Source organism: Cetorhinus maximus, chromosome 21, assembly GCF_964194155.1.
Source record: "Cetorhinus maximus chromosome 21, sCetMax3.hap1.1, whole genome shotgun sequence".
Lineage (NCBI taxonomy): Eukaryota > Metazoa > Chordata > Chondrichthyes > Lamniformes > Cetorhinidae > Cetorhinus > Cetorhinus maximus.
The window spans coordinates 86,242,592-86,267,067 of record NC_135899.1 but is presented as its reverse complement, the minus strand read 5'-3'; the positions used below and the strand labels follow the sequence as shown (position 1 = coordinate 86,267,067).

The window sequence follows — 24,476 nt, the reverse complement described above, 5'->3', positions numbered from 1 at the left end:
TCTAGTGGGGGTGGGGTGGAAAGACTGACAGGGTATTATAGTTATAGATTTAAAAATAATGGAAATAGGTGGGAAAAGAAAAATCTATATAAATTATTGGAAAAAACAAAAGGGAGGGGGAAGAAATGGAAATGGGGGTGGGGATGGGGGAGGGAGTTTAAGATCTAAAGTTGTTGAATTAAATATTCAGCCCGGAAGGCTGTAAAGTGCCTAGTCGGAAGATGAGGTGCTGTTCCTCCAGTTTGCGTTGGGCTTCACTGGAACAATGCAGCAAGCCAAGGACAGACATGAGGGCAAGAGAGCAGGGTGGAGTGTTAAAATGGCAAGCGACAGGGAGGTTTGGGTCTTTCTTGCGGACAGACCGCAGGTGTTCCGCAAAGCGGTCGCCCAGTCTCTCCAATGTAGAGGAGACCGCATTGGGAGCAACGAATGCAGTAGACTAAGTTAGGAGAAATGCAAGTGAAATGCTGCTTCACTTGAAAGGAGTGTTTGGGCCCTTGGACGGTGAGGAGAGAGGAAGTGAAGGGGCAGGTGTTGCATCTTCTGCTTGGGCATGGGGAGGTGCCATAGGTGGGGGTTGAGGAGTAGGGGGTAATGGAGGAGTGGACCAGGGTGACCAGGGGTCTTTGTGTCATCTGCAAATTTCCCAATTGTGCCCCCCATGTTCACGTCCAAATCATTAATATATAATACAAATAGCAAGAGTCCCAACACCGAGCCCTGTGGAACACCACTTGAGACAACTTTCCATTTGCAAGGGCATCCATCGACCATTACCCTTTGTTTCCTGTTACAAAGCCAACCTTTTATTCAGTTTGCCACATTACCCTGAATCCCATGGGCTTTTACTTTCCTGACCCATCTGCCATGTGGGACCTTGTCAAATGCCTTGCTAAAATCCATGTACACAACATCCACTGCACTACCTTCATCAACCCTTCTTGTCACTTCCTCAAAGAATTCAATCAAATTTGTGAGACAAGACCTTCCTTTAACAAATCCATGCTGACCATCCCTGACTAGTCCATGCCTTTCCACATGACAGTTAATCCTATCTCTCAGGATTGATTCTACTAATTTGCTCACCACCGATGTAAGACTAACTGGCCTATAATTGTTTGGCATTTCCTTTGATCCCTTTTTAAACAATGGAACCACGTTTGCATTTCTCCAGTCCTCCGGTACCTCCCCTGTATCTAGTGAAGATTGGAAAATCATCCTCAGAGCATCTGCTATCTCCTCCCTGACTTCCTTCAGCAGCCTCGGAAACAATCTATCTGGCCCTGGTGACTTATCAACTTTCAAGGATTTCAACCCTTCGAGTACTTCCTCTCTCTTTATGACTATCCCGTCCAATATCTCGCAGTGTTCCTCCTGGAATACTATATCTCCATCCTCCCTTTCCTTTGTAAATACGGAGACAAAATATTCATTTAAAAGCCCAGCCTCTGCATCTACACACAAGTTTCCATCTTCATCTCTGATAGGTCCCACTTTTTCCTTAACTAACCTTTTAGCATTAATGTATTGGTAAAACATCTTTGGGTTACCTTTAACTTTACTTGCTAATCTTTTTTCATGCCCTCTCTTTGATTTCCTTATTTCCTTTTTTACTTCATCCCTGCACTTCCTATATTCGTCTAGGCTATCTGCAGTGCTTAGTTCTTTGTGCCTATCGTACACTTTCTTTTTCTGTTTGATCTTCCCCTGTATTCCTCTAGACAACCAGGGAGGGGTCTAGATTTGGCAGTACCACTCTTATTTTTGTAGGGGACATGTCTACTTTGTACAATTAGGATCTCGCTTTTTAGTGCTTCCCACTGGTTTTCCACTGTTTTATCCTCCAGCAGTGCTGTGCAGTCCACCTCAGCCAAGTCCCTTCTCATTTCTGCAAAGTTTGCCTTCCCCCAGTTCAAGACTTTTACTCCTGCCTTATCTCTGTCCTTTTCCATGGTAATGCTAAATCTAACTGAATTGTGATCACTGTCCCCGATATGGTCGTCAACTGTCGTCACTTCACTCACTTGCCCTTCTTCATTCCCCAAGACTAGGTCCAGAATTGCATCTCCTCTCATTGGGTTTATCACTAATTGGTTGAAAAAAATTTCCTGGACACACTGCATGAATTTTTCTCCCTCAGTGCCCCTTATATTGTTAGAATCCCAGTTGATATTAGGATAGTCGAAGTCTCCTACTATTATTGCCCTCTTGTTCTTACAAGCAGAAATTTGCGTACATATTTGTTCTTCTATCTCCCTTTCACTATTTGGGGGTCTGTAGTATACTCCCAGTAGTGTGAATGCCCCTTTTTTATTTCTAAGCTGCTAATTAAAACCAGCTTAGTACTAATTAGATACTACTCCTGGCAGACATTAGTCAATTGTTAAATGTTCAAATCATCCACAAATATTTCCAAAGAAATACGGCAAGAAGGAAAATTGTACATAAAAGAGTACTTTTAAGGAGTGTAGTACTCTAATGTTCAATTTTCATTATTGCTATCATGCTGCTCATCATCTTCCCCAATTCCATACTTTTCCTCCTGCATTGAGGCATCAGGGAGTTGACCTGCTCCAGGCTTTGTTTATGCCCCTATGTGCTTAGAACTAGGACATGCATGGAAGTGGCCAGGGGTGACTAGCTGAACAAATTTCCCTCCCTTACTATGGGAAAGCACAACCACTCCTCAATTGTACCACAAAGTTTGGAAACTTGCTGTGTAGCACAATGATGTGTTAGTAAACCTTTCCAGTCTACCAGAAAGGCATCCAATATTCTACAATTTAAATATTTTTCCCTCCTCCCCTGAAGGTGCCAACTCTTGCCAGCATAAGGTTCCAAGAGTGTCAATGGTGTCCCAGTGCAGTTTCCAAGTAAGCCATCCTTTTTTAAATAAATGCATTCTCAGGATGCAAGTGTTGCTGGCAAGGTCTCAAGAAGGTGGAGGTGAGCTACATTCTTAAACAGCTGCAGTCTGAGTGGTGAAGGTGCACCCACAATACTGTTAGGTAGAAAGTTCCGAGATTTTAACCCAGTGGCAATGAAGGAATGGCGATATATGTCCAAGTCAGACGGTGCAAGATTTGGAGGGGTTCTTAGAATTTCTCATGCATCTGCTGCTCTTGTTCTTTTCAGTGATGGAAGTTGCAGGGTTTGAAGTTGCTGATGAAGTAGTTTTGATGAGTTGCTGCAATCAATCCTGTTGTCAGTACACATGTAGCCACAATACTTGGATTGTGAAGGCAGTGAATGGAATGCCAATAAAATAGACTACTATACTTTATCCTGAATGGCATTGAGCATGAATGTTGTTGGACCAGCACCCATTTAGTTAAGTAGAATATTTGATCATGCTCCTGACTTGTGACTTCATAGATAAGCCTAGGCAACTAAGTGTTGGTAGGCTGTCTTCATAGAATGGTAAGGGGCCATCTTTTGGCTCAACGAGCACATGCTGAGTCTTTCGAAGAACAATCCAATTAAACCCACTCCACCACTCTTTCCCTATATCCATGCAATTTTTTCTTTTTCAAGTATTTATCCAATTCCAACTTGAAGGCTACCAGTGAATCTGTCCACTACCCCATCAGGTCATGCATCCCAAATCCTAAACATTTATTGTGTAAAAATGTTTTTCCTCTTATTACCTTTGGTTCTTTTGCCCATCATCTGTACCCTCTGGTTACTGGCCATTCAGTCACTGGAAGCAGTTAATATTTATTCACTTTATCTAAACACTTCGTGATTTTAAACCCTCTATCAAATCTCTTCCTGGTCTTCTCCACTCCAAGGAGAAAAACCCTGACTTCTCCATTCTATCCATGTATTTGCAATCCTCAATCTTGGAAACATTCTAGTAAATCTCTTCTGTGTCTTTTGTGACAGGTGTCAGATGTACTGGTAGCACAGTGGTAGGACTCTTGCCTTAGGTCAGAAGGTTGTGGGTTCAAGTTCCATCCCAGGCTTGAGCGTAAAAAAAATTCAAGGCTGACACTCCAATGCAGGATTGAGAGCAAGCTGCAATGTCGAAGGTGTCATCTTTCAAATCATTAGCCCTCTCAGATGGATGCGAAAGATCCCGTGGCGCAATTTCAAAGAAAAAAAGAGTTGCCCTCAGTATATTTGCCCCTCAATTAACATCATAAAAACAGATTATATGGTCTTCTATTTCTGGGAGCTTGCTGTGCACAATTTTTTCCTACATTACAACAGTGACCACACTTCAAAATTACTTCAATAGCTATAAAGTGCATTGGGACATCCTGAGGTTGTGAAAGGCTCTATAAAAATGCAATTCTTTCTTTTAGCATTAATCATCAAACCAATTAGTAAAATTCAAACACAACTGAACCTTTTAACGCCATTCCAAAAATATAATTACTACACGTGTACATTAGAAATGTTAAATAATTACACACTTCCTTCAACCTCTTTTCTATTCCAATTCCTATTTCACATTTACAACTAATTGCTGTTGAAGCACTTTACACTGTAATTACAGCCTCCCACCAGTGGAACCACTACTGCATAATCACTGACAAGCAGGTGTAATTACTGCATGACAACTTTTTATAGGTAGTTTGTATCGTAAATGCTCAACATTAAAATTACCCTGCTTGTCTTGACTCACCATGTGAAATTCCATAGTAGACTGGTCAATTATAAATTATATTTATACATATTTTTAAGAGTAATGATATTAGGGAACAAACTGCAAGTAACTGATCTGAACAGTGACACTACCCATCAACAAGGGGAGATTCATTCCTCCTATAGTGTCTACCTCAGTAACTACTCCAACTTGGTTCCTCAATTGCAGCTTTAGCGCAAAGGCATATTCTTTTTATTTTAAAATCACAATGATGCTGAAGTTAATGATTTAAGTTATTCCAATACTGAAGGCAATCTCTTTAAACAATTAAAAATTGAATGGCCATAGTAAATATAGATTTTTTTGTAACATTCTCACAACAGTCACTAATTCCTATAACAAAATGCTGAAGATAGCTAGTGCATAAAAGAAAAAGCTAAAAATGTCAATATTAAAAAAAGAATTCAATAAGACACTTGGTACTCTACCTCATCTTCATCTGCCTGAAAATCTTCATCCGCCCAGTCTAGTAGCAGCTTTCGTTTCTTCCTGAGACGTTTCATGATGGAGCCATTGCCATTTGCCACATCTACATGAGTAGGTTTATTAGTGCTGTGAAAATGACATAAAACCTTGAAGTAGCAATCGATTATTAGCTCTTTAAAGTAGCGTTGTTGTTTATAGACAAATTTGAGAGGGATCATCATTGTATCGCCAATGTGTCAGCGTTATGTAACTATAACAAAAACATCACCACACAAATTGTTCGCCTGTTAAGCACTAAATTTGGTCCTCACTCCTGCTCCCAGTTCTGATCAGCTAACTCAAGACATGCACTTGAGACTTTCTGGTCTGTGTGACTTAGAATTTACATTATTTACCCACTGGGTTGAGGGCCAGGTAGCGATTATTGATTGACACTGGGCCAATATGTTAAAACCAGAGTTGAATAGGCTTGCTTCCATTTGCAAAGAATACTCCAAGATTTAAAAAAAAACACACCTGCAAACCAAGTGCAGCTAAAATAGCAGCAAGAATAGAGTTGCCCATAATTGTCACAGCAATATTTCAAAAATATTTTGCCAAAAACTACAAGGGTGGGGATGGTTGTGGGAGTGGGAGCGGGCTGTAGTCACCTTAAAAATAAAGGTCCAGTCAAGTACATTTAATACCCTGACATTATAAAAAGCAATCTGGTGGGAAATAGTCAAGTATCTGGGAGTAAAGGAATCCAATTGTTATTTGTGTAGGAATAATTGGATTAGTGTCCTGGAGTTATTGAGAGAAATTCTAACCCCAGAAAACAAGTAGGGTTAGCATGAGGTGGGATGCAAAAATCTTTCCAAATCTCAAACCTGAATCCACTCAAACGCAGCCTCAAACCACTTCAGATTTTAACAGGGGCAAAGGTGGTGGGGAGGCAGGAGAGACCAAGGAGGTAGGTTTCTCATTTAAATATTTTAATGCACCTGCATGCCTCAGATTTTAAATTTAATGCTGGGCGACCAGCTTTCCTTGACCTTGAGGAATGCTGCTTTCCAGCACTGCATGTGGGCCAGGAGAAGCAAGAGCACTTCCCTGCAGCACACCAAGCTAACCTGCTTCCTTCTGTGCAAGCAGACCTTTCCCTCCCACCACAAACCCTGCATTCCTACATATCCCCCATCACAATTTGACACCACTCACATGCAATGACACCCCCACCCACCCCCCATCTTGTCTCTGACCTACAGATCTCTACCCCGACAGTACAAACTTACTCGTTTCTGGGCTGCAATCTCTGCTGCAGCATTTCCCACCCAACAGGCGCCCAAGCCTGTCAACCAGGGAGACTTCCAGACAGGTGATAAGTGAATTTTTTCAAATGTCATGAAGTCATAATTACTGCCAAAACAGTCTGGCACTGAAAAGTTAATTTTAACAAGTGTGCAGGCTCATGCCTTCAGAATTTATTTAATGTTGGAAATTTTTTAAAGAATAAAAATACTTTTCAAAATTTTATGTCCGCCTCTTTTCTCTCTCTTTTATTCACATCTTTCTTTCCCAACCTTTATTTCACTTTCTGTACAAAAATTTAATTTATACTGCCTGGTTAATATTTCCTTGTTTAGACTCTGCATGGCACAGTGAGGATTCTTCAATCTGATTGGCTGAAGATCCTTGCTTTTGCCTGCCAACCTGACAGGTGCCACACATCCCCTGACAGCAAGTCTATGCTCAAACACTGCAAAATCCAGTGAATGGCAAGCACCATTCCTTCACTGCTGACTGCAAAAACTAGACCAGTGTACCAGTAAATGAGAAAGAAACTTGCAACACTGGTATAGAAAAATTCAGCCCAGTCAGACAGGTGGCAGCCTTGTGTTTTCTGCCTTCTTCCTCAAACTATAAACAGGACAGTGTTATCGGCAGGAGGTAAACTACCCCGTGTACGAAGGGCCTCCATGTTGTAAATTTTACTGCAATATGCAAGTATAAGATTCCCACATGGTCTGCAACCTACAGTGGAAATTGTGGTTCAGAATAATTAAAGATAGTTTTGTTCCACATATAAACCTATGTGCAAACTGTGTTTTTTTTTACAATTGTTTTTGATAATAACCTTATTTCCACATCCCCAGTATACTATCCCCCCACCCCCACTCCTTTTCAATGCCAATTTCTCTCTCCCTTTCTGTGAAGTCATTGGCTAATTCAGGAGGTTGGATTACACGGATGGCAGATGTCAGTGGCCACTGTTCATATAAACTTAAACAGCAATTGCTGGCAAGCTATTTTACCGGAGGCAACCTGGCTTCAAAAGAAAGATTGTTTGTGCGAATCTGGATGAAGCTACATCTAATGCTTTCTGCAACAGTTTTTACCACCACTTGTGACTTGTTAGGCCATGTCTAAAGGTATTGAGCATCATCGAGTATGTAGAATGGGACAACATCATTAGTCGGCCAGGCTGAGTAAGGTGTGACAGTTCGTCACCCTGAGGGAACTAGTGAACCTAGTCGAAACATGTTTCTAATGACAAGCTGGCAGCCATCCCAATGGTGACCAGGTTTATTGAATTCAGGTTCACAATTTACCATAGTGGGATTTCCTAGCCCAACATCACAACTACTACACTTATCGACCCAATAAAAACTCCATACTGCCCTGACATCAAATACATGCATTTCCAGTCGGTTCAACAGCAGCAATCCTGGACGGTCCTGCCCTCCCTAGCCCAAAACCTGATCATCACCATTCCCACAAACAGCTAACTCCATATAGACCGGGATGTGTATGCTCATCTGATCACTATCATAATCAGCTGAACCTTGTACGGAACTGACACTGGTTTTCTGGTGCTATTTCTATGCTGTCATTTCTCTCTCAGCATTCTAACAACCGGATAACTTGCTGGGAGATGGGGGGGGATTTTAACACAATCTTCAGACGGGTTGCAACACAGAGCACAAACAATTCAATAATTGTGCAGGTATTTCCTGTAAATACCAAGATTGACTAAATAAAAACCGCCCACTTGCGTACCTTTTCTAGTTGGCTTTTCTAGTTTTACTAACTGAGTCATAATGGTATAATGAAGTTAAAAGAATTACTAGTTATTAGTTCCACTGTTATAACATTTATCGTTAAGGTGAAATCACACAAGAGCCATAGGTGAATCTCGTGTGAAAAAAAATGAATGTCAGACTCGGTCCACGTGAATCATTTTTAGTCGAGGCGAATAAGGCAAATAACACCTGAACCAGAGAAAACTATAAGGAGTGTAACTTATACGGTTAAGACATTTACTCAGAGGATGCTGGTTTTCATGACATCACCAATGGTTCACTGTAACTGAAAGGAAGTCGTGTTCGATTTCAGATAGATACATAATTCAGACGGAGCGGAAATAATGGGTCAAGGAAATTATTGCATCGAAGAAGCTTGCTGTTGTGGAGCAGGGTTGTCCGTGAAGAATGCTTACCTTTCTTTGTACTGCTGTGCACAGGCCTCACTGCAGAATTTACCCCCGTGACTGAAGTGCTCAATAGTGCCGTAGTGTCCACAGTTCCCGCAGCAATAGATTCCATCCATGCTGGGCACTTCCTCTGTATTTTGTGAAGCTGGTACCATTGCCACAGATACAGGAGGGACATGGTGGGGGGGGGAAGAAAAAGGAAAATTCTTAGTTTCATACACACACCCCAATCCAGGAACGTGAAAAGTGATTGAAATAAAAACTTATCTCCTCCAGCCCTACAACCCTCCAAAATCCCTGCGCTCCACCAATTCTGGCCTCTTGCACATCTCCAATAACGTAAGAACATAAGAAACAGGAACAGGAGTAGGCCAGTTGGCTCCTTGAGACTGCTCCATCATTCAATAAGATCACGGCTGATCAACTTATGTTTCGATTTCCATATTCCCATCTAACCCCGATAACCTTTGATTCCCTTGCCTAAAGAATCTATCTACCTCTGCCCTAAAAATATTCAATGACCCCCGTCTCCGCCACCTTCTGAGGCAGAGAATTCCAAAAGTTGCACAACCCCCAGAAAATAATTCTCCTCATCTCTGTCCTAAAAGGGCGACCCCTAATTTTAAAACAGTGCCCTCCAGTTCTGGACTCGCCCACAAGAGGAAACATCCTTTCTACTTCCACCTTGTCAAGGCCGTTCAGGATCATGTACACTTCATTCAAATCACCCCTCACTCTTCTAAACTCCAGTGGAAACAAGCTCTGACCAACCTTTCGCTTAAGACAACCCACTCATTCCAGGTATCAATCTAGTAAACCTCCTGTGAACCGTCTCCAATGCATTTACATCCTTCTTTAAATAAGGAGACCAAAGCTGCACACAGTATTCGAGGTGCAGTCTCACCAATGTCCCGTATAACTGAAGCATAACATCCTTACTTTTATGTTCAATCTCTCTCGTAATAAAGGATTGCATTTCATTAGCCTTCTTGCTGTGCCTACATACTAACTTTTTGTGACTCATGTACTAGAACACCTAGATCCCTCTGCACCTCAGAATTATGCAACCGTTCACCATTTCAATAATACTCTGCTTTTTTTGTTCTTCCTGCAAAAGTGAACAACTTCACATTTTCCCACATTAAACTCCATTTGCCAGGTCTTTGCCCACTCACTCAACCTATTCATATCCAGCTGCAACCTCCTCATGTCCTCTTCACAACATACTTTCCTACCTAGCTTTGTGTCATCTGCAAATATCATGTCTTCACACTCTCATCTAAGTCACTGATGTAAATCGTAAAAAGTTGGGTCCCAGTACAGGCCCCTGTGGGACATCACTCGTCACATCCTGCCAATCAGAAAAAGGCCCATTTATGCATACTCTCTGCTTCCTGCCATTCAACCTTCTATCCATGCTAATATGTTACCCATTACACCCATGCGCTTTCATTTTCCATAATAATCTTTGATGAGGCACCTTATCAAATGCCTTCTGGAAATCCAAGTACAGTATGTCTACAGGCTCCCCTTTATCCACTGCGCACGTTACTCCTTCAAAAATCCCCAATAAATTGATTAAACATGATATTCCTGTAACGAAACCATGCTGGCTCTTCCCGATTGCCTTGAGCTCTTCTAAGTGCCCAGCTATAACCTCCTTAATGGTCGATACTGATAACTTCCCCACGACATATGTCAGGCTAACTGGCCTATAGTTTCCTGTTTTCTGCCTCCCTCCCTTCTTGAATAGAGGGGTTATATTTGCTACTTTCCAATCTGATGGAACCTTTCCAGGATCTAGTGAATTTTGGAAAATTAAATCCAGCGCATCAGTTACCTCATTAGCCACCTCTTTTAAGACCCTAGGATGTAACCCAGAGACTTGCCAGCCTGCAGCTCCATCAATTTGCTCAGTACCATTTCCCTAGTGACTTCAATTTCACCAAGTTCCTTTCTCCCATTCACCTCCTGATTTGCAGCTATTACTGGAATGTTTTTTGCATCTTCTATAGTGAGCACAAAAGCAAAATATTTGTTCATTTCTTCCGCCATTTCCTTATTATCCACTATTAACTCCCCACTGTCACTCTCTAGAGGACATACACTCACTTTACTTACTCTTTTCCTTTTTAAGTACCCGTGGAAACTCTTGCTATCCATTTTCACATTTCTAGCTAGTTTCCTCTCATACTCTAATTTCTTTCTCTTGATTAACCTTAGTCATTCTTTGCTGTTCTTTATATTCTGTCCAATCAACTGTCCTGCTATCATCTTTGCTGAGTTGCATGCTTTTTCCTTAAGTTTGTTGCTTTCCTTAACATCTTTAGTTAACCACGGATGAGGAGTCCTCCACTTAGAATTTGTCTTTATAGTAGGAATGTACTTATTCTGAGTAGTCTGAAATATCCCTTAAATGTCTGCCACTGTTTCTCTATTGATCTATCCTCTAGCCTAGTTTCCCAGTTCACTTCTGCTAGCTCAGCTTTCATCCCCACATAGTGGCCCTTATTTAAGTTTAAGATGCCAGTCTTAGACCCACTCTTCTCCTTTTCAAACTGGATGTAAAATTCAATCATATTGTGGTCGCTGATACCTAGGGGTGCCTTTACTCTGAGGTTATTAATTAATCCTGTCACGTTACACAATACCAAGTCAAATATAACCAGCTCTCTGGTTGGTTCCAGAACGAGCTGCTCTAAGAAACTATCTCAAAAGCGTTCTAAGAACTCCTCATCCAGGCTACTACTGTCAATCTGATTTTTCCAGTTTGTGCAGTTTAAAATCACATTATTACCGTCCCTTCATCACTAGCACACAATATTTTCTCTTGAATGCTTTGTCCTACACTGTGGCTATTGTTAGAGGGCCTGTAGACCACTCCCACTAATGACTTTTCCCCCCTACTATTCCTCATCTCCACCCAAACCGATTCTACATCCTGATCTCCTGAACCAAGGGCATCTCTAACTATTGCACAAATGCCCTCTTTGATTAACAGTGCTACCCCTCCACCTTTACCTAGCTTCCTATTCTTCTTGAATGTCGTGTACTCTTCAATATTAAGGACCCAATCTTTGTTGTCCTGCAGCCACGTCTCCATAATTGCTATCAGATCATATTTATTTATTTCAATGTTGGCTATCAATTCGTTTACTTTATGCATGCTACATGCATTCAGATAGAGCCTTCAGTTTTGTCTTATTGTTGTCTTTGTAACATTTAGTCTTGACTGTTGATGTACTCTTAGGTTTTTTTTCTCTCTGCCCCTTCCTGCTATTCCCTGACCCTCATTTCTCATATTACTATTTTGCTCTCCTGTCTTGACTCTACACCTTGAATTGCTACCTCTACCCAAACTTGATCTCTCACCCCTTTTGTTTAGTTTAAAGCCCTCTCTACTTCCCTAGTTATGCGATTTGCGAGGACACTCATCCCAGCCTGGTTCAGGTGTAAAGTGCCCCAATGGTACAGCCCCCACTTTCTCCAGCACTGATGCCAGTACCCAACAAACCAGAACCCAACTTCTCCCACACCGGTCTTTCAGCCAAGCATTCGTCTCCCTAATCTTATTTGCCCTATGCCAATTTGCACGTGGCTCAGTTAATAATCCAGACATTACTTTTGAGGTTCTGCTTCTTAATTTGGTACCTAGCTCCTTATGCTGACTTTGCAGAACCTCTTTTCTAGTTCTACCTATGTCATTGGTACCCATGTGGACCATGACAACTGGATCCTCCCCCTCCCACTGCAAGTTCCTCTCCCGTATTCAGCAGGTGTCCCGAACCTTGGCACTGGGTGGGCAACTTAGCCGCCTGGACTCTCGCTCTTTGCTGCAGAGAACAGTGTCAATCCCCCTTACTATAATATCCCCTACTACCACTACATTCCTTTTTACTCCCCTGCTTAAATGGCTTCCTGTACCACAGTGCCATGGCCAGCCAGCTCATCCACCTTGCACATTTCGCTTTCATCCACACAGGTCATAAGCACCTCAAACCTGTTTGACAATTGCAAAGTCTGAGGCTCCTCCACTACTGTCTGCTCAGTCCCACTACCTGCCTCACTGACAGTCACATCCTCCTGTCGCTCACTGCTGACCAAAACAGATGATCCTATTCTAAGGGCTGTGACTTTCTTCTGGGACAAAGTATCCAGGTATTTCACCCCCTCCCTTATGTTGCGCGGCATCTGCATTTCGGCTTCCAGGTCAATAATCCTGATCCAGAATTCCTTAAGCAGCTCACACATCCTGCAAACGTGTTTGTCATGGATCGCCTTGGCATCCAAAATCTCCCACATCTCACAGCTGCAACATAACACCTGTCCTGCCATTCTAAATTATGTTATTTAATTTACTTTAATTACTTTCTTCCTATGTATGCTACAATTTACTGTGTTTATTGAATGCTAGTACCACTGACAACTAAGATATGTCTTCGCGCTCTTTTATCCTGGGTCTCTGTCGCTCCCCTTGTGCTTTTTTCCAGTGTGTCCGCTCTCCTCGCTCTTTTATCCTGATTTTTATCACTCCACCACTGGTGGCCAGGCCTTCAGCTGCCTAGTGCCCCAAGTTCTGGAATACCTACACTAAACCTCTCCCACTTTCTACTTCTCTCCTCCTTAAAACCTACCTCTTTAACCATTTGGTAATCAATCCTATTATCGCTCTATGTGGCTCAGTGTCAAATTTTTATTGATAACACTCTTGTGAAGGCATTTTACTACATTAAAGGTGCTTTGTAAATTATGGTTGAAAAAAAACCAGAAAGCAGCAGTTTCTTGGATGACTTAAAAGCAATCACAAAACAGGAAAGATGGTTCTGTGCCTTAACTCTTTCGAGTTATCAACAGATCGCACGTAACTCTTCCGAGTACGTTCACAGTTCTTGGTTTTCCGGGAGTGGGACATGAACCCTCAACCCTCTGATTCAAAGGCGAGGGTGCTATGAACTGAGCCACAGCTGACACCTGCACATAAACCTATTTAAAGTTAATCTGAGCAGCTGGGAAATCTCAGAGGTGACCACTGGCAAGTAACGATGTGTGGTGGTGTGCCAGTGCAGGCACCAGCACATCACTCAATTGAGGGGAAGCTACATCAATAGGTACATGCACAGCAGCAGCTTGATGATCCAAAGAAATTTTCCAGGTCTTCAAAAAGCGTGAGAGAGAGGCTGCCTTTCTTGCATTGTTCCTAATATTCACCGAGAGCTTCATCAGGACCGATTCTCTCCCAAAGAGGGTAATTGTCTTCAAGAACAAAGTACAATCACTACAGACCATGTTACATAAACATAGGTTTGGATAAGTATTAATTTGCCTATGTAACAGTGACTGATCTTCAAAAATAATTGATCTGAGATCCTGAGGATGTGATAAGATGCTATATAAATGCTTGCGCATGTCTCACACAATATATATATCTATATAACATATACACACATACACACACACGTATATAATACAGGTACAGTGTCTCAAATCTGGATGTCCTAAAACCAGCTAGGCACAGCATTGGTACGGTGCGGCGTCAGGCTAGTTATCTACCTCGCTGCTTACGCATCAGTCCCAAGCACCCCTTGACCCCACCTGACCCAGCTTGGCCTGAACCGCCCGACCTAAAATCTGGCAGGATCCGAAACCTGGCACAGCCTCAGCCCCGAGGTTGCAGGTTTTGAGACACTGTACCTTGAATATATTTACTAGCATGCATGCAAATTTCACTTTAACCTAGTTTTTTTGGACCTTGGATTCATGAACCAGTACAAACTGGTATTGCTGAGAAAAGAGATCTGTGAAAAAGGTTCATCTTGCACTCATCAGGACACTTTGCAAGAATACCAAAACAAGGGGAATACAACAATTTGTACTGGATGAGAAGACAGTGCTGACTGGTTGGCAAGTGGACTCTGATTATAAAACATAATGTAGAAGTGGTGACATTTTCCTGAGTTTGAAACTTATATTGGCATTCTTGTGAAGTGTCCTGATGAGTGCAAGCTGTAAAGCTTCAACATGTCTATTTTGTCTGCAATACTCAAGATCTGTGCTACCAAATGGCAAACTGGTATGGTTTTTTTAAAAACTAAGCAGCTAAAGGATTTACCAAGTGCTAGAAGCTATTACACTGATATTCAATGACATGACAATTGTGTGGCACGGATTGAGAGAGAGCTGTGAAGCATCTCAGCAGACCAGTCTATTGCTTGAATGGAAATCAAAACAGGCTGAAGTTCACAAATTGTTTTCCTGAAACATCAAACCACTAACGTAATTCAAAGCTAAAGCTCCTGATTTGTCACAACATTGTGCGATAAATCGTGTGATTATTGGATCATATTGCTGCAAGCATGATTTTATCTCAAGTAGTGGACGTTTTTGTGCCCATCAACACAAAGGATTTTTAGTGCTGAAAAAAAGGAACTCTTTCCATTTCAGCATCCAGTATTGGCACCAACAAACCCCGCAACATGGACACAGAGCTAGAAGCCGAGTAAAACTCTCTACACCTACCACAAGGTGACTCAGTTTCAAACTCAGGAAAACATCACCACTTCTACATAATGTTTTATAATTCACTGCACCAGCCAGTCTATGGCCTCCTGTTGGTGCTTCATAACGGTGCAAGGTAAATGGAAGCTAAACTAAAAGGAGAGATTACAGGGAATGACCAACAGCTTGATCAAAAATGTGGGTTTATGGAGGAGAGGGAGATGGAAAGACAAGGATGGAGGTCCATGCACCCAACAGCACAACTGCCAATGGTGGAATGAAGATGGTTGGAGGGTAGGGTGGGGGGTTGAGGTGTACGAGAGGCCAGACTGAGGAGAATATGTTGAGGCAAGTGGGGAGGGATGAGGAAGAAAAAGAAGGTATAATTGTTGAACTGGAGGAAGTTATGGAGATAGGGAAGAGCTTTTAAACACAAGGAAAAGAAATTGGAAGCCAACATAAGTCAGCAAGGGCAGGTGTGATGGGCCAACATGACTTTTAGTGTGGGATAGGACATAGACAGTTTTCAGCCAATACCAAGTAGAACTGCAATTGGATTGGAACTGTCCAAAAATATTTCATGTAGGATCCAAATATCCAGAAAACTTTCTAAAACTTTCATCCATCAATCTGGGCTGGAGTTGCACCCTGGTGTGACATTAATAAACTTAAACATATACATCAGAATCAACTACAGGTTGACACAACTGATAACAGGACAGGTTTGTTAGTCGCAACATCACATTGTTAAAACATCTTTCATGCAGAAAAACGTGTTGAAGAAGTGATTCACAGGCATAACAGAAATTTGATGCCAAGACAAAGGAGAAGGTATTAGGTGGTGTGACAAAAGTTGGTCAAGAGTCCACCTGCTACAGTATTAGTCTGCTGGAACATTACAACCAACAGTTAAGCCAGTTGTGATGCACAAATGTTCTTACTATTTCAAGAAACAGAATTTAGCCTACAGATTTGTTGATACATTTTTAATTTCCCATTGGAGTCATTGCAATAATGTCCTGCTGGTGCCGGAACACATTTCAACTATCAGCATTCAACACAATATTTCAAAATTCTGATCGCAAGCATCCCATGATTTGGGGTAAATTCACGACGACCCCAATCCCTTGCCTTAATCATAGGCACCAGCAAATTTATTTTGTTTTATTTTATTCATTCACAGGATATGGGCATCTCTTACATGGCCAGCATTTATTGCCCAACCTAAGTGCCCTTAACCGAGGGGGCTTACTGGGCCATTTCAGACAACAGTTAAGAATCAAACAACACAGCCGTGGGTCTGGAGTCACTTGCAGGCCAGACCAGGTAAGGATGGCAGATTTTCTTCCCTAAAGAGCATTAGTGAACCATTACAATAATCCAGTAATTACATGGTCACCATTACTGATACGAGCTTATCATTCCAGACTTATTTAATTAATTTAAATCTCCCAGCTTCTGGTGGGATATGAACTCGTGTCTACAGATAATGCGCCCAGGCCTCTGGATTACCAATCCAGAGGGGGGTGCCAGTTAGTTGGGCTGGTTAGATAGCTAGCGTGTGGATCAGATTAAAGGCAACAGAACAGGGTTTGAACCCTGTTCCAACTGAGGTAGACTCAGGGCCTGCCTCTGCACACTACCTGAAGTGGAAAAAAATCATAGCACTCCCTCGTGGGTCAGTGAATAATCGTCACAGACCTACCTTGGGACAGAGAATTTAAGAAGAAGATAATCACTGTGCTGCTGTGCCCCAGTGTGAGCATAGAGAGAAAGGGAAAGAAATAATGTAAAGAAAGGAAATAAAGAGCAAGAAAAACTTGTTAGGTCAATGTGTTGTTGCAAGTCTTAGAAATGTCTCTGTGCAGCTGCTATAAATTAATTAAATTGGAAATGCATCGCTAAAGTGAACAAAGGGCAGCTATTTCATGCAAAACAAAATTCCCCAAACAGTAGTGAGAAAGAACAGGCAATTAACCTTAACCGAAGGGCAGTGCCTCAGACAATGCAACACTCTTGACCTCTACACCAGAGAGACAGACTTCATTAGCTGCTCAACAAACAGTCCAAAAATTTAGAACAAAAAAATATCAGATGTGACAGAACCACTGGAACACTGATTCACAGTTCCTGGAAAAGGCAACCGTGGCATTCTAATGTTTAAGCCTGTCAAGTTGACACACACTTCCAAAAAACGAAAAAAACCTCACCTTTTAAATCTAGGGCCCTGCTCCCACTTCTCAAGCTGGTGTCTTTCCCATCTTCAATCTCTGCATTTGTGATGATTTCCAGGGTGTTGAACTCAGTGATTCGGAACTGTTCACAAGAAAGTAAGTTATGGATACATCCATCATTTTGCTTCATCTCTTCATTTCCAAGTAATTGCATTATTTTTACCTTGAAGAGTTCGTGGAGCTAAATAATCCATCAGATCATGATGGACCAACGTACCCTCCTGCAAGTGTTGCACTGAGAATTTACATCCATGTTTATAGCTGGATTCTGAATTGTTAAATGTCTGCCATGTATGGTTTCTTAAAATAAGTGAAAAAAAAGCTGAATGTTGCATAAGACAGGGCTTTTGTACAGTGTTGCAACTGTACAGGACATTGGTGTTCCTGTTTCTTATGATCCTAAAAAAGACAGATCTATCAGCCTCAGAGAGATTACGGGTTAAACATTTCAGAACCTGAGATGTGACAAAATGCCCCACTTGAAATAATAATTTGACTTTTCTCTTCTCAGATGCTAAGGGATCTCCTGTTACATATTACCAGCATCTGCTGTTATAACAAGGACCGAAAGGTAAACTAACACCAAAGGTGAAGAGATTTCTAAAGAACAGAAATTAATACTTAAGAATTTTAGCAATGGTAATTATTCAGAAGACCCTAGGGCGAACTGGTAAAGCCAACAAATAGTGCGTGGTGCAAGGGAATAAGCATAGTTTTATTTTCCCAAATCTGCGTGTCTTAGACTGTAAACTCTGTAGTTTAGTGACACTGTCACACCTAGGAAATAATACCCTAACTTGTAGAGGTTACAAGTGACAAATCAGCATTTTCTTTTTTCCTAAATGTGCAGAAAGTTGATCATTTGTAACTTGATGTCCGCCACTCCTAGAGCTCATGGTGAACTGATGTTCTATGAGCAGTGTCTGAGACTATGGGGTAAATTTGCAGCAGAAAGTTAGGTAGCTGAATACTGACTGATTCCTGGAATTCTTTGGTGCTACAGAAACATGCATTCCAATCAGATTGATGAATTACCTTTAGATTGCTGCCTGGCAGTGTAGCAATTCCATCCTTCCATTCCATAGCACTAAGCAGGTCAAAATCCTGTCCTGCTGTAGCATTCACATTTTCCTCTCTTAAACTTTGTTCCATTGTATTCAGTAGATTTGCTGCAGCAAAAAGTAGAGTCTATCAATGCACAAGGGCAATGCCTAGATTTGGAATGAAGTCTGAATGTTATTTTGCACCTTTGTTACAACAATAACTTGCATTTACACAGCACCTTTAATGTAATAGAATGTCCCAAGATGCTTCACAGGAGTGTTATCAAACAAAATATGACACTGAGCCACATAGGACAGATGAACAAAAGGTTGGTCAAAGAAGTCTTAGAGAAGAGAATGTTAGAGAGAGGGAGAGGTTTAGGGAGGAAATTTCAGAGCTTAAACCTAAGCAGCTAAAGTATGGCCACAAATGGTGGCAATGAAAATTTGGGATGCTCAAGAGGCCAGAATTAGGTAAGTTCAAATATCCGAGGGTGGTGAGACTGGAGGAGATTGCAAAGATAGAGAGGGGCAAAGCCATGGGGGGACTTGAAAACAAGGTTGAGAATCTTAAAAATTGAAGCACTGTGTAACCAGGGGCCTACGTAAGTCTGCGAGCACAGGGGTGATGGAGGGCACAGGCAGAAGAGTTTTGGATCAGCTCAAGTTTACACTGGATAGAATGTGGCAGGCATGCTAGGAGTGTGTTGAAAGAGTCAGGTCTGGTAGCAGCAATATGGTGGTGTTGCAGCGCAGTGGTAGCATCCCTATCTCTGGGCCAGAAGCTCCAGTTTCAAGTCCCACTTCCAGTACTTGATGGCCATGGAAGGTGCATTCATAACATGGGCAAACAGGTTGATTATCAGCCTGTAAAACCTTCCTATAACCTTCCTGATGGCAGGTGGTAAGAGCGGGAGAGTCTTCTGGTTAGCTGTTCTGCAGAAGGCAAAGGCAAACCAGTGCAGTAGTTTGCCAAGCATAATCATGGACCTATCCATTGGAAGTTCATGGTCACCAATTCCCTCAGAGTATGGTACCTGAAGGTGGGGTAATAACAGCATAGAAGAGGGTTTCAGCAGCTGATGAATCAAGACACACACAAAAACAATCCTCTCAGCAAACCATTTAGCTTGAAAACAGACCTGCCAAGTGTTACTCATTAGCAGTGACGAGTCATTAATTTTTGTTGAATCTATCTTTATATTGCAGGCCAGAATCAATAGCAGTATTACACTCCTGGCTGAATACCATTTTGTACTTTGGCATGTGGAAAACACCACACATACATCCTTAAAAGCATAGTTAAATGGCTTGTGTGATCATAAACACCAGCACAGACCAGCTGGGTCAAATGGCCCATTGCTGTGCTGTAAATAATTCTATGTAATAGTCAGAAACTCTGTTCATCATTGGTAATTTTTTTTTAATGTCAGCACAGACTTGATGTCCTATTGGCTCTTCACTATTAATGACATTTAAACATGAAGATGGGATCATTTTAAAAATTTTAAAGACAATAAAAGTTTAAAAATAGGTTTTTTTTCCCTCCGGTTACAATTATACTTCAGCTGATGTGAAACCGAAGCAGTGCAAGGCCACCTCACCCAGGTGTTTTTTTTTTAACATTTGCCACAATTTGCAATCCACATACACAATTCTTACAGGGCTCGACAAGGTAGATGCAGGAAGGATATTTCCCCTGACTCTGGGGTCTAGTACCAGGGGACACAGTCTCAGAATAAGAGGTGGACCATTTAGGCCTGAGATGAGGAGGAATTTCTTCATTCAGAGGGTGATGAACCTTTGGAATTCTCCATCCCAGAGGGCTGTAGAAGCTCAGTCATTCAGGATATTCAAGACAGAGATCAATAGATTTTGAGATATTAAAGCCATCAAGGGATATGGGGATAGTGTGGGGAAAATGGCCTTCAGGTAGAAGGTCAGCCATGATCTAGTTGAATGATGCAGTAGGCTCAATGGGACAAATGGGTCTATTCCTGCTCCTATTTCCTACCTTCCTATTAGGACCTCAAACTGGAATTAAACTACAATTTCTGCATTGTATTGCAAAATTATTTTTAACGCTGATTAACGTTTAAAGCACACAAGGCAATTAAATTAGGTATGCTTTAAACATTTTTTTTATTCATTCATGGGATGTGGGCGTCACTAGTTAGGCCAGCGTTTATTGCCCATCCCTAATTGCCCTTGAGAAGGTGGCGGTGAGCTGCCTTCTTGAACCACTGCAGTCCATGTGTTGTAGATACACCCACAGTGCTGTTAGGGAGGGAGTTCCAGGGTTTTGACCCAGCGACAGTGAAGGAACGGCGATACATTTCCAAATCAGGATGGTGTGTGGCTTGGAGGGAAACTTCCAGATGCCCTTGTCCTTCTAGATGGTCATGGGTTTAGAAGGTGCTGTCTAAGGAGGCTTGGCGAGTTCCTGCAGTGCATCTTGTAGATGGTGTACACTGCTGCCACTGTACAGGAATATATTTGAATAACACTTATTAAACTTTCATCTGTTTTCAAATGTCTCCGTAACCTCCCTAACTCTGTAAACTCCTTAAAAACTCTCCGTGATCTCTGCACTCCTCCAATTCCGGCCTTTTGTACTTATCAAATTCTCATCTTTCCACCATTGGTGTGCATGACTAGGCTCTAAACTGTGGGATTCCGTTCCTTAAACCTCACTGGCTCTTTCCCTCTCAAAGATGCTCCTTTAAATCTACATCTGACCAGGCTTTTGGCCACCTGTCCTAATATCTCCTTATATGGCTCAGTGTCAAAGTTTTGCTTGCTGACGCTCACGTAAAGCACTTCTATTACATTAAAGGTGCCACATAAATGCAAGTTGTTCTTTCCCACCTGCGGCACTTCCGCTGCTCCAGAAATGTTACTCATCCCACAAAGCGCAATCTAATATATTTATTAATTCAAATATATATATATTGATTTGTGTTGCACCCCAAGAACAATCGAAACAAAGATCTGCAACCCTATTTAACATCGCAATACAAACAGGAGCAGAAACAATATGATCGGAATCATTCCCCATATCCTGGAAGCCATTGACCTGGCCACCAGGAGTCGCTCTTGACACATCTCGTTCAACTCGAGCCTTCCTGACTTACTGAGCTAAAGAATACAAGTAAAAAAAAATAATTCATCTCATACAAACAACAGACAAGTCGAATTATACATACCCTGTCCTACTGATCTATATCGTTGAGCCGGAAAATATCAAAGTCATTTTTTAAAAAAATATAATTTAAATAAAAACCCGACACGTTCAGCAGAAAAAAAATCGATCTCACATCCTCCCCAAAAATTCTACGCTCTCAGCAATTGTTATAAGTTAACAGTATCAACAATTGCAATGCATTTATTAATATGCATGGGCTTGCAGAGTGGAAGCATGGGAGGGGAAGAGATAGTAAATCATAATTCTTCCGGCCTGTGAGAATAATTTTATATTGGTGAAAAAAAAAATCCACAAAATACGGGGATAGTCAATTTTCGATAGGCGCGGATTTAGTTGCTGCCCGGTTCAAGCTTTTCCAGGTTGCCGGGTTTTACAATTTCTTTTTTTTTTCAAACAAATAAATTTTTTTTTAAAAAGTTTCTTTCCTGATGTAATTATTTCAGCTGAGTTTAGACTTGTCACAAAATGGCGGAATCAACAAGGCCTGAAACACGTTGGAGACTTAAAATTCACAAACCTTTCACTTCACTTAAATCCAATTCTCTCGACAGCCCGGCAGCTGAGATTTCAATACATATAAAAAAAAAACAAGCTTCAGAACAACAGCTCCCTTCATCGCCATTACAGAAATTCTCCTCATCCTCGTTTCCCCTAAGAATATAAAATAAAATCACCCTCCCCAACCTCAACCTCAACCCCAACCCCGGGCTTTGGAAATATATTTTATTTTAAGCGACATTTTCCTATTTAAAAAAAAAAGTTCCCTTCCACTAGAACAGAAAAAAACTTCATTTTTTTCTGAATATAAGGAGAAAACTTTTAGGCTGAAAAAAGAGAGGTGGACAATTTCTCCTAAGACCCTTTCGAAAGAAACGTCAAAGTTAATGCTGGTTGCAATCATTTCAACTGGTTAAAAGTCCGAAAGAGGAGGAAAACCTGGCACAAAGTGTGAAACAGAGGCTGTTACAGCGCCCTGGCTGTGAAATGAAGTCGGGGGGGAGGGGGGGCGCGAAATAAGCTATTTTTCATCCCCACCCCCCACCACATTGAGAGTGAACGCACCTCCGCTTCTTCCCAACTAAATAGTTGTCAGTTGTGTGGAGTGTGGCCGAGGGCAGCGCGCATGCTCCATAGGTGAGAACACACTGCAGGCAACAAACTTTTTGCAACATTGTCCACTCTTCGCCCAGCGCAAGGAAGTCCCCGCTCACTGCATGATGGCACTCTGCGATTGCGGGAAGATAAACTCTGTACCCATTCAACTGGGAATTATTTCTCTCTCTCCCTTTCCAGGGGTTTCCTGTTTTCTTTTTAAATTGTTGATAGTCCCATTGCTTCCGACTGGTGAGATGCCAGTTGCTGCCAAACTTTTGTTTTTGCTCCCTTTTCTCTCCCCCACCCCTCTCTCCTCTCCTCTCTTTCTCTCTTATTTATTTATGGCTGGTTTCGTTTTTGTTTTTCTGACATGCGATTATTGTGTGTATCCCACCTCCACCCGTGTTGGGTGTTGCTTTTAGGGGAAATAAAGAGAGTGGGTGGGGAGAGAAAAACAAAGGGTTTCGAGATTTCGCCACACGAGATGTGTCGTGGTTAATTTCGTTCCCCGGCGAGTTATTTATTCCGCACCAACTTGCAAATGGAACATGCTGATTTCAAACGCACGCAATTTCTGCAAGGTGGTATAAATGGCCGAATCTTAGCTATTCTGTGAAATATAACTGCGTGGCATTTTCGGAACGCAGTCGGATCCACACCATGACATTGAGCCAATAACATTTAAAGCTGCACATTCTTCGTCCGATAAATGTGTACGTTCGTGAGCAAAGGAATAAGCGCTGTTAAACAGTGGAAACAATTATTTCATTTTGAAAGTGTAAAATTTAAAGCACAAATGTACATATGTAAAGGTGCCTCATTGGACTGCTGCAAACTCAATGCCTTGCATCCCCGCCAAGTAGGTCAGAAACACTTGGACTCGTTAGAATGAGCTCTTGTTTTTAACATGAGCATTGTATCAAGTTAAAAACAAAAAGCTACTGCGGATGCTGGAAATCCAAAACAAAAACAGAATTACCTGGAAAAACTCAGCAGGTCTGGCAGCATCGGCGGAGAAGAACAAAGTTGACGTTTCGAGTCCAACATGACCCTTCAACAGAACTGAAGTATAGTTAGGAGAGGGGTGAAATATAAGCTGGTTTAAGGTGGGGGGAGGGGGTGGGTGGGAGACAGAAGTTGAGGGTGGGGTGGTTGTGGGGACAAGCAAGCAGTGATAGGAGCAGATAATCAAAAGATGTCACAGACAAAAGGATCAAAGAGATGTTGAAGGTGGTGATATTATCTAAGAAAAGTGCTAATTAAGAATGGATGGCAGGATACTCAAGGTACAACTCTAGTAGGGGTGGGGTGGAAAGACTAACAAGGTATTAGTTGTAGATTTAAAAATAATGGAAATAGGTGGGAAAAGAAGAATCTATATAAATTATTGGAAAAAAAAGGGAGGGGGAAGAAACAGGGTGGGGATGGTGGGAGGGGGAGTTCATGATCTAAAGTTGTTGAATTCAATATTCAGCCCGGAAGGCTGTAAAGTGCCTAGTCGGAAGATGAGGTGCTGTTCCTCCAGTTTGCGTTGGGCTTCACTGGAACAATGCAGCAAGCCAAGGACAGACATGTGGGCAAGAGAGCAGGGTGGAGTGTTAAAATGGCAAGCGACAGGGAGGTTTGGGTCTTTCTTGCGGACGGACCGCAGGTGTTCTGCAAAGCGGTCGCCCAGTTTGCGTTTGGTCTCTCCAATGTAGAGGAGACCGCATTGGGAGCAACGAATGCAGTAGACTAAGTTAGGGGAAATGCAAGTGAAATGCTGCTTCACTTGAAAGGAGTGTTTGGGCCCTTGGATGGTGAGGAGAGAGGAAGTGAAGGGGCAGGTGTTGCATCTTCTGCGTGGGCATGGGGA

General features: G+C 41.9%; 1 protein-coding gene across 2 annotated transcripts in view; it reads right to left on the bottom strand.

Annotated features, from left to right (window-relative positions):
* Positions 1–22,717, bottom strand: part of LOC144696097 (lethal(3)malignant brain tumor-like protein 4) — a 72,737-nt gene extending 50,020 nt beyond the window's left edge. The window contains exons 1-5 of one of the 2 annotated variants that reach the window (XM_078567360.1): positions 22,589–22,717; positions 18,314–18,447; positions 17,255–17,360; positions 8,556–8,694; positions 5,080–5,203 (exon numbers count right to left, since the gene is read on the bottom strand). In XM_078567360.1, the coding sequence (XP_078423486.1) occupies positions 5,080–5,203; positions 8,556–8,694; positions 17,255–17,360; positions 18,314–18,430 (486 nt within the window). In that variant the 5' untranslated portion in view covers positions 18,431–18,447; positions 22,589–22,717. Of the gene's footprint in view, positions 1–5,079; positions 5,204–8,555; positions 8,695–17,254; positions 17,361–18,313; positions 18,448–22,043; positions 22,166–22,588 lie in introns of those variants that run through there. The other variant, XM_078567358.1, reaches the window with a different exon arrangement.
* Positions 22,718–24,476: the final 1,759 nt, after the last annotated feature.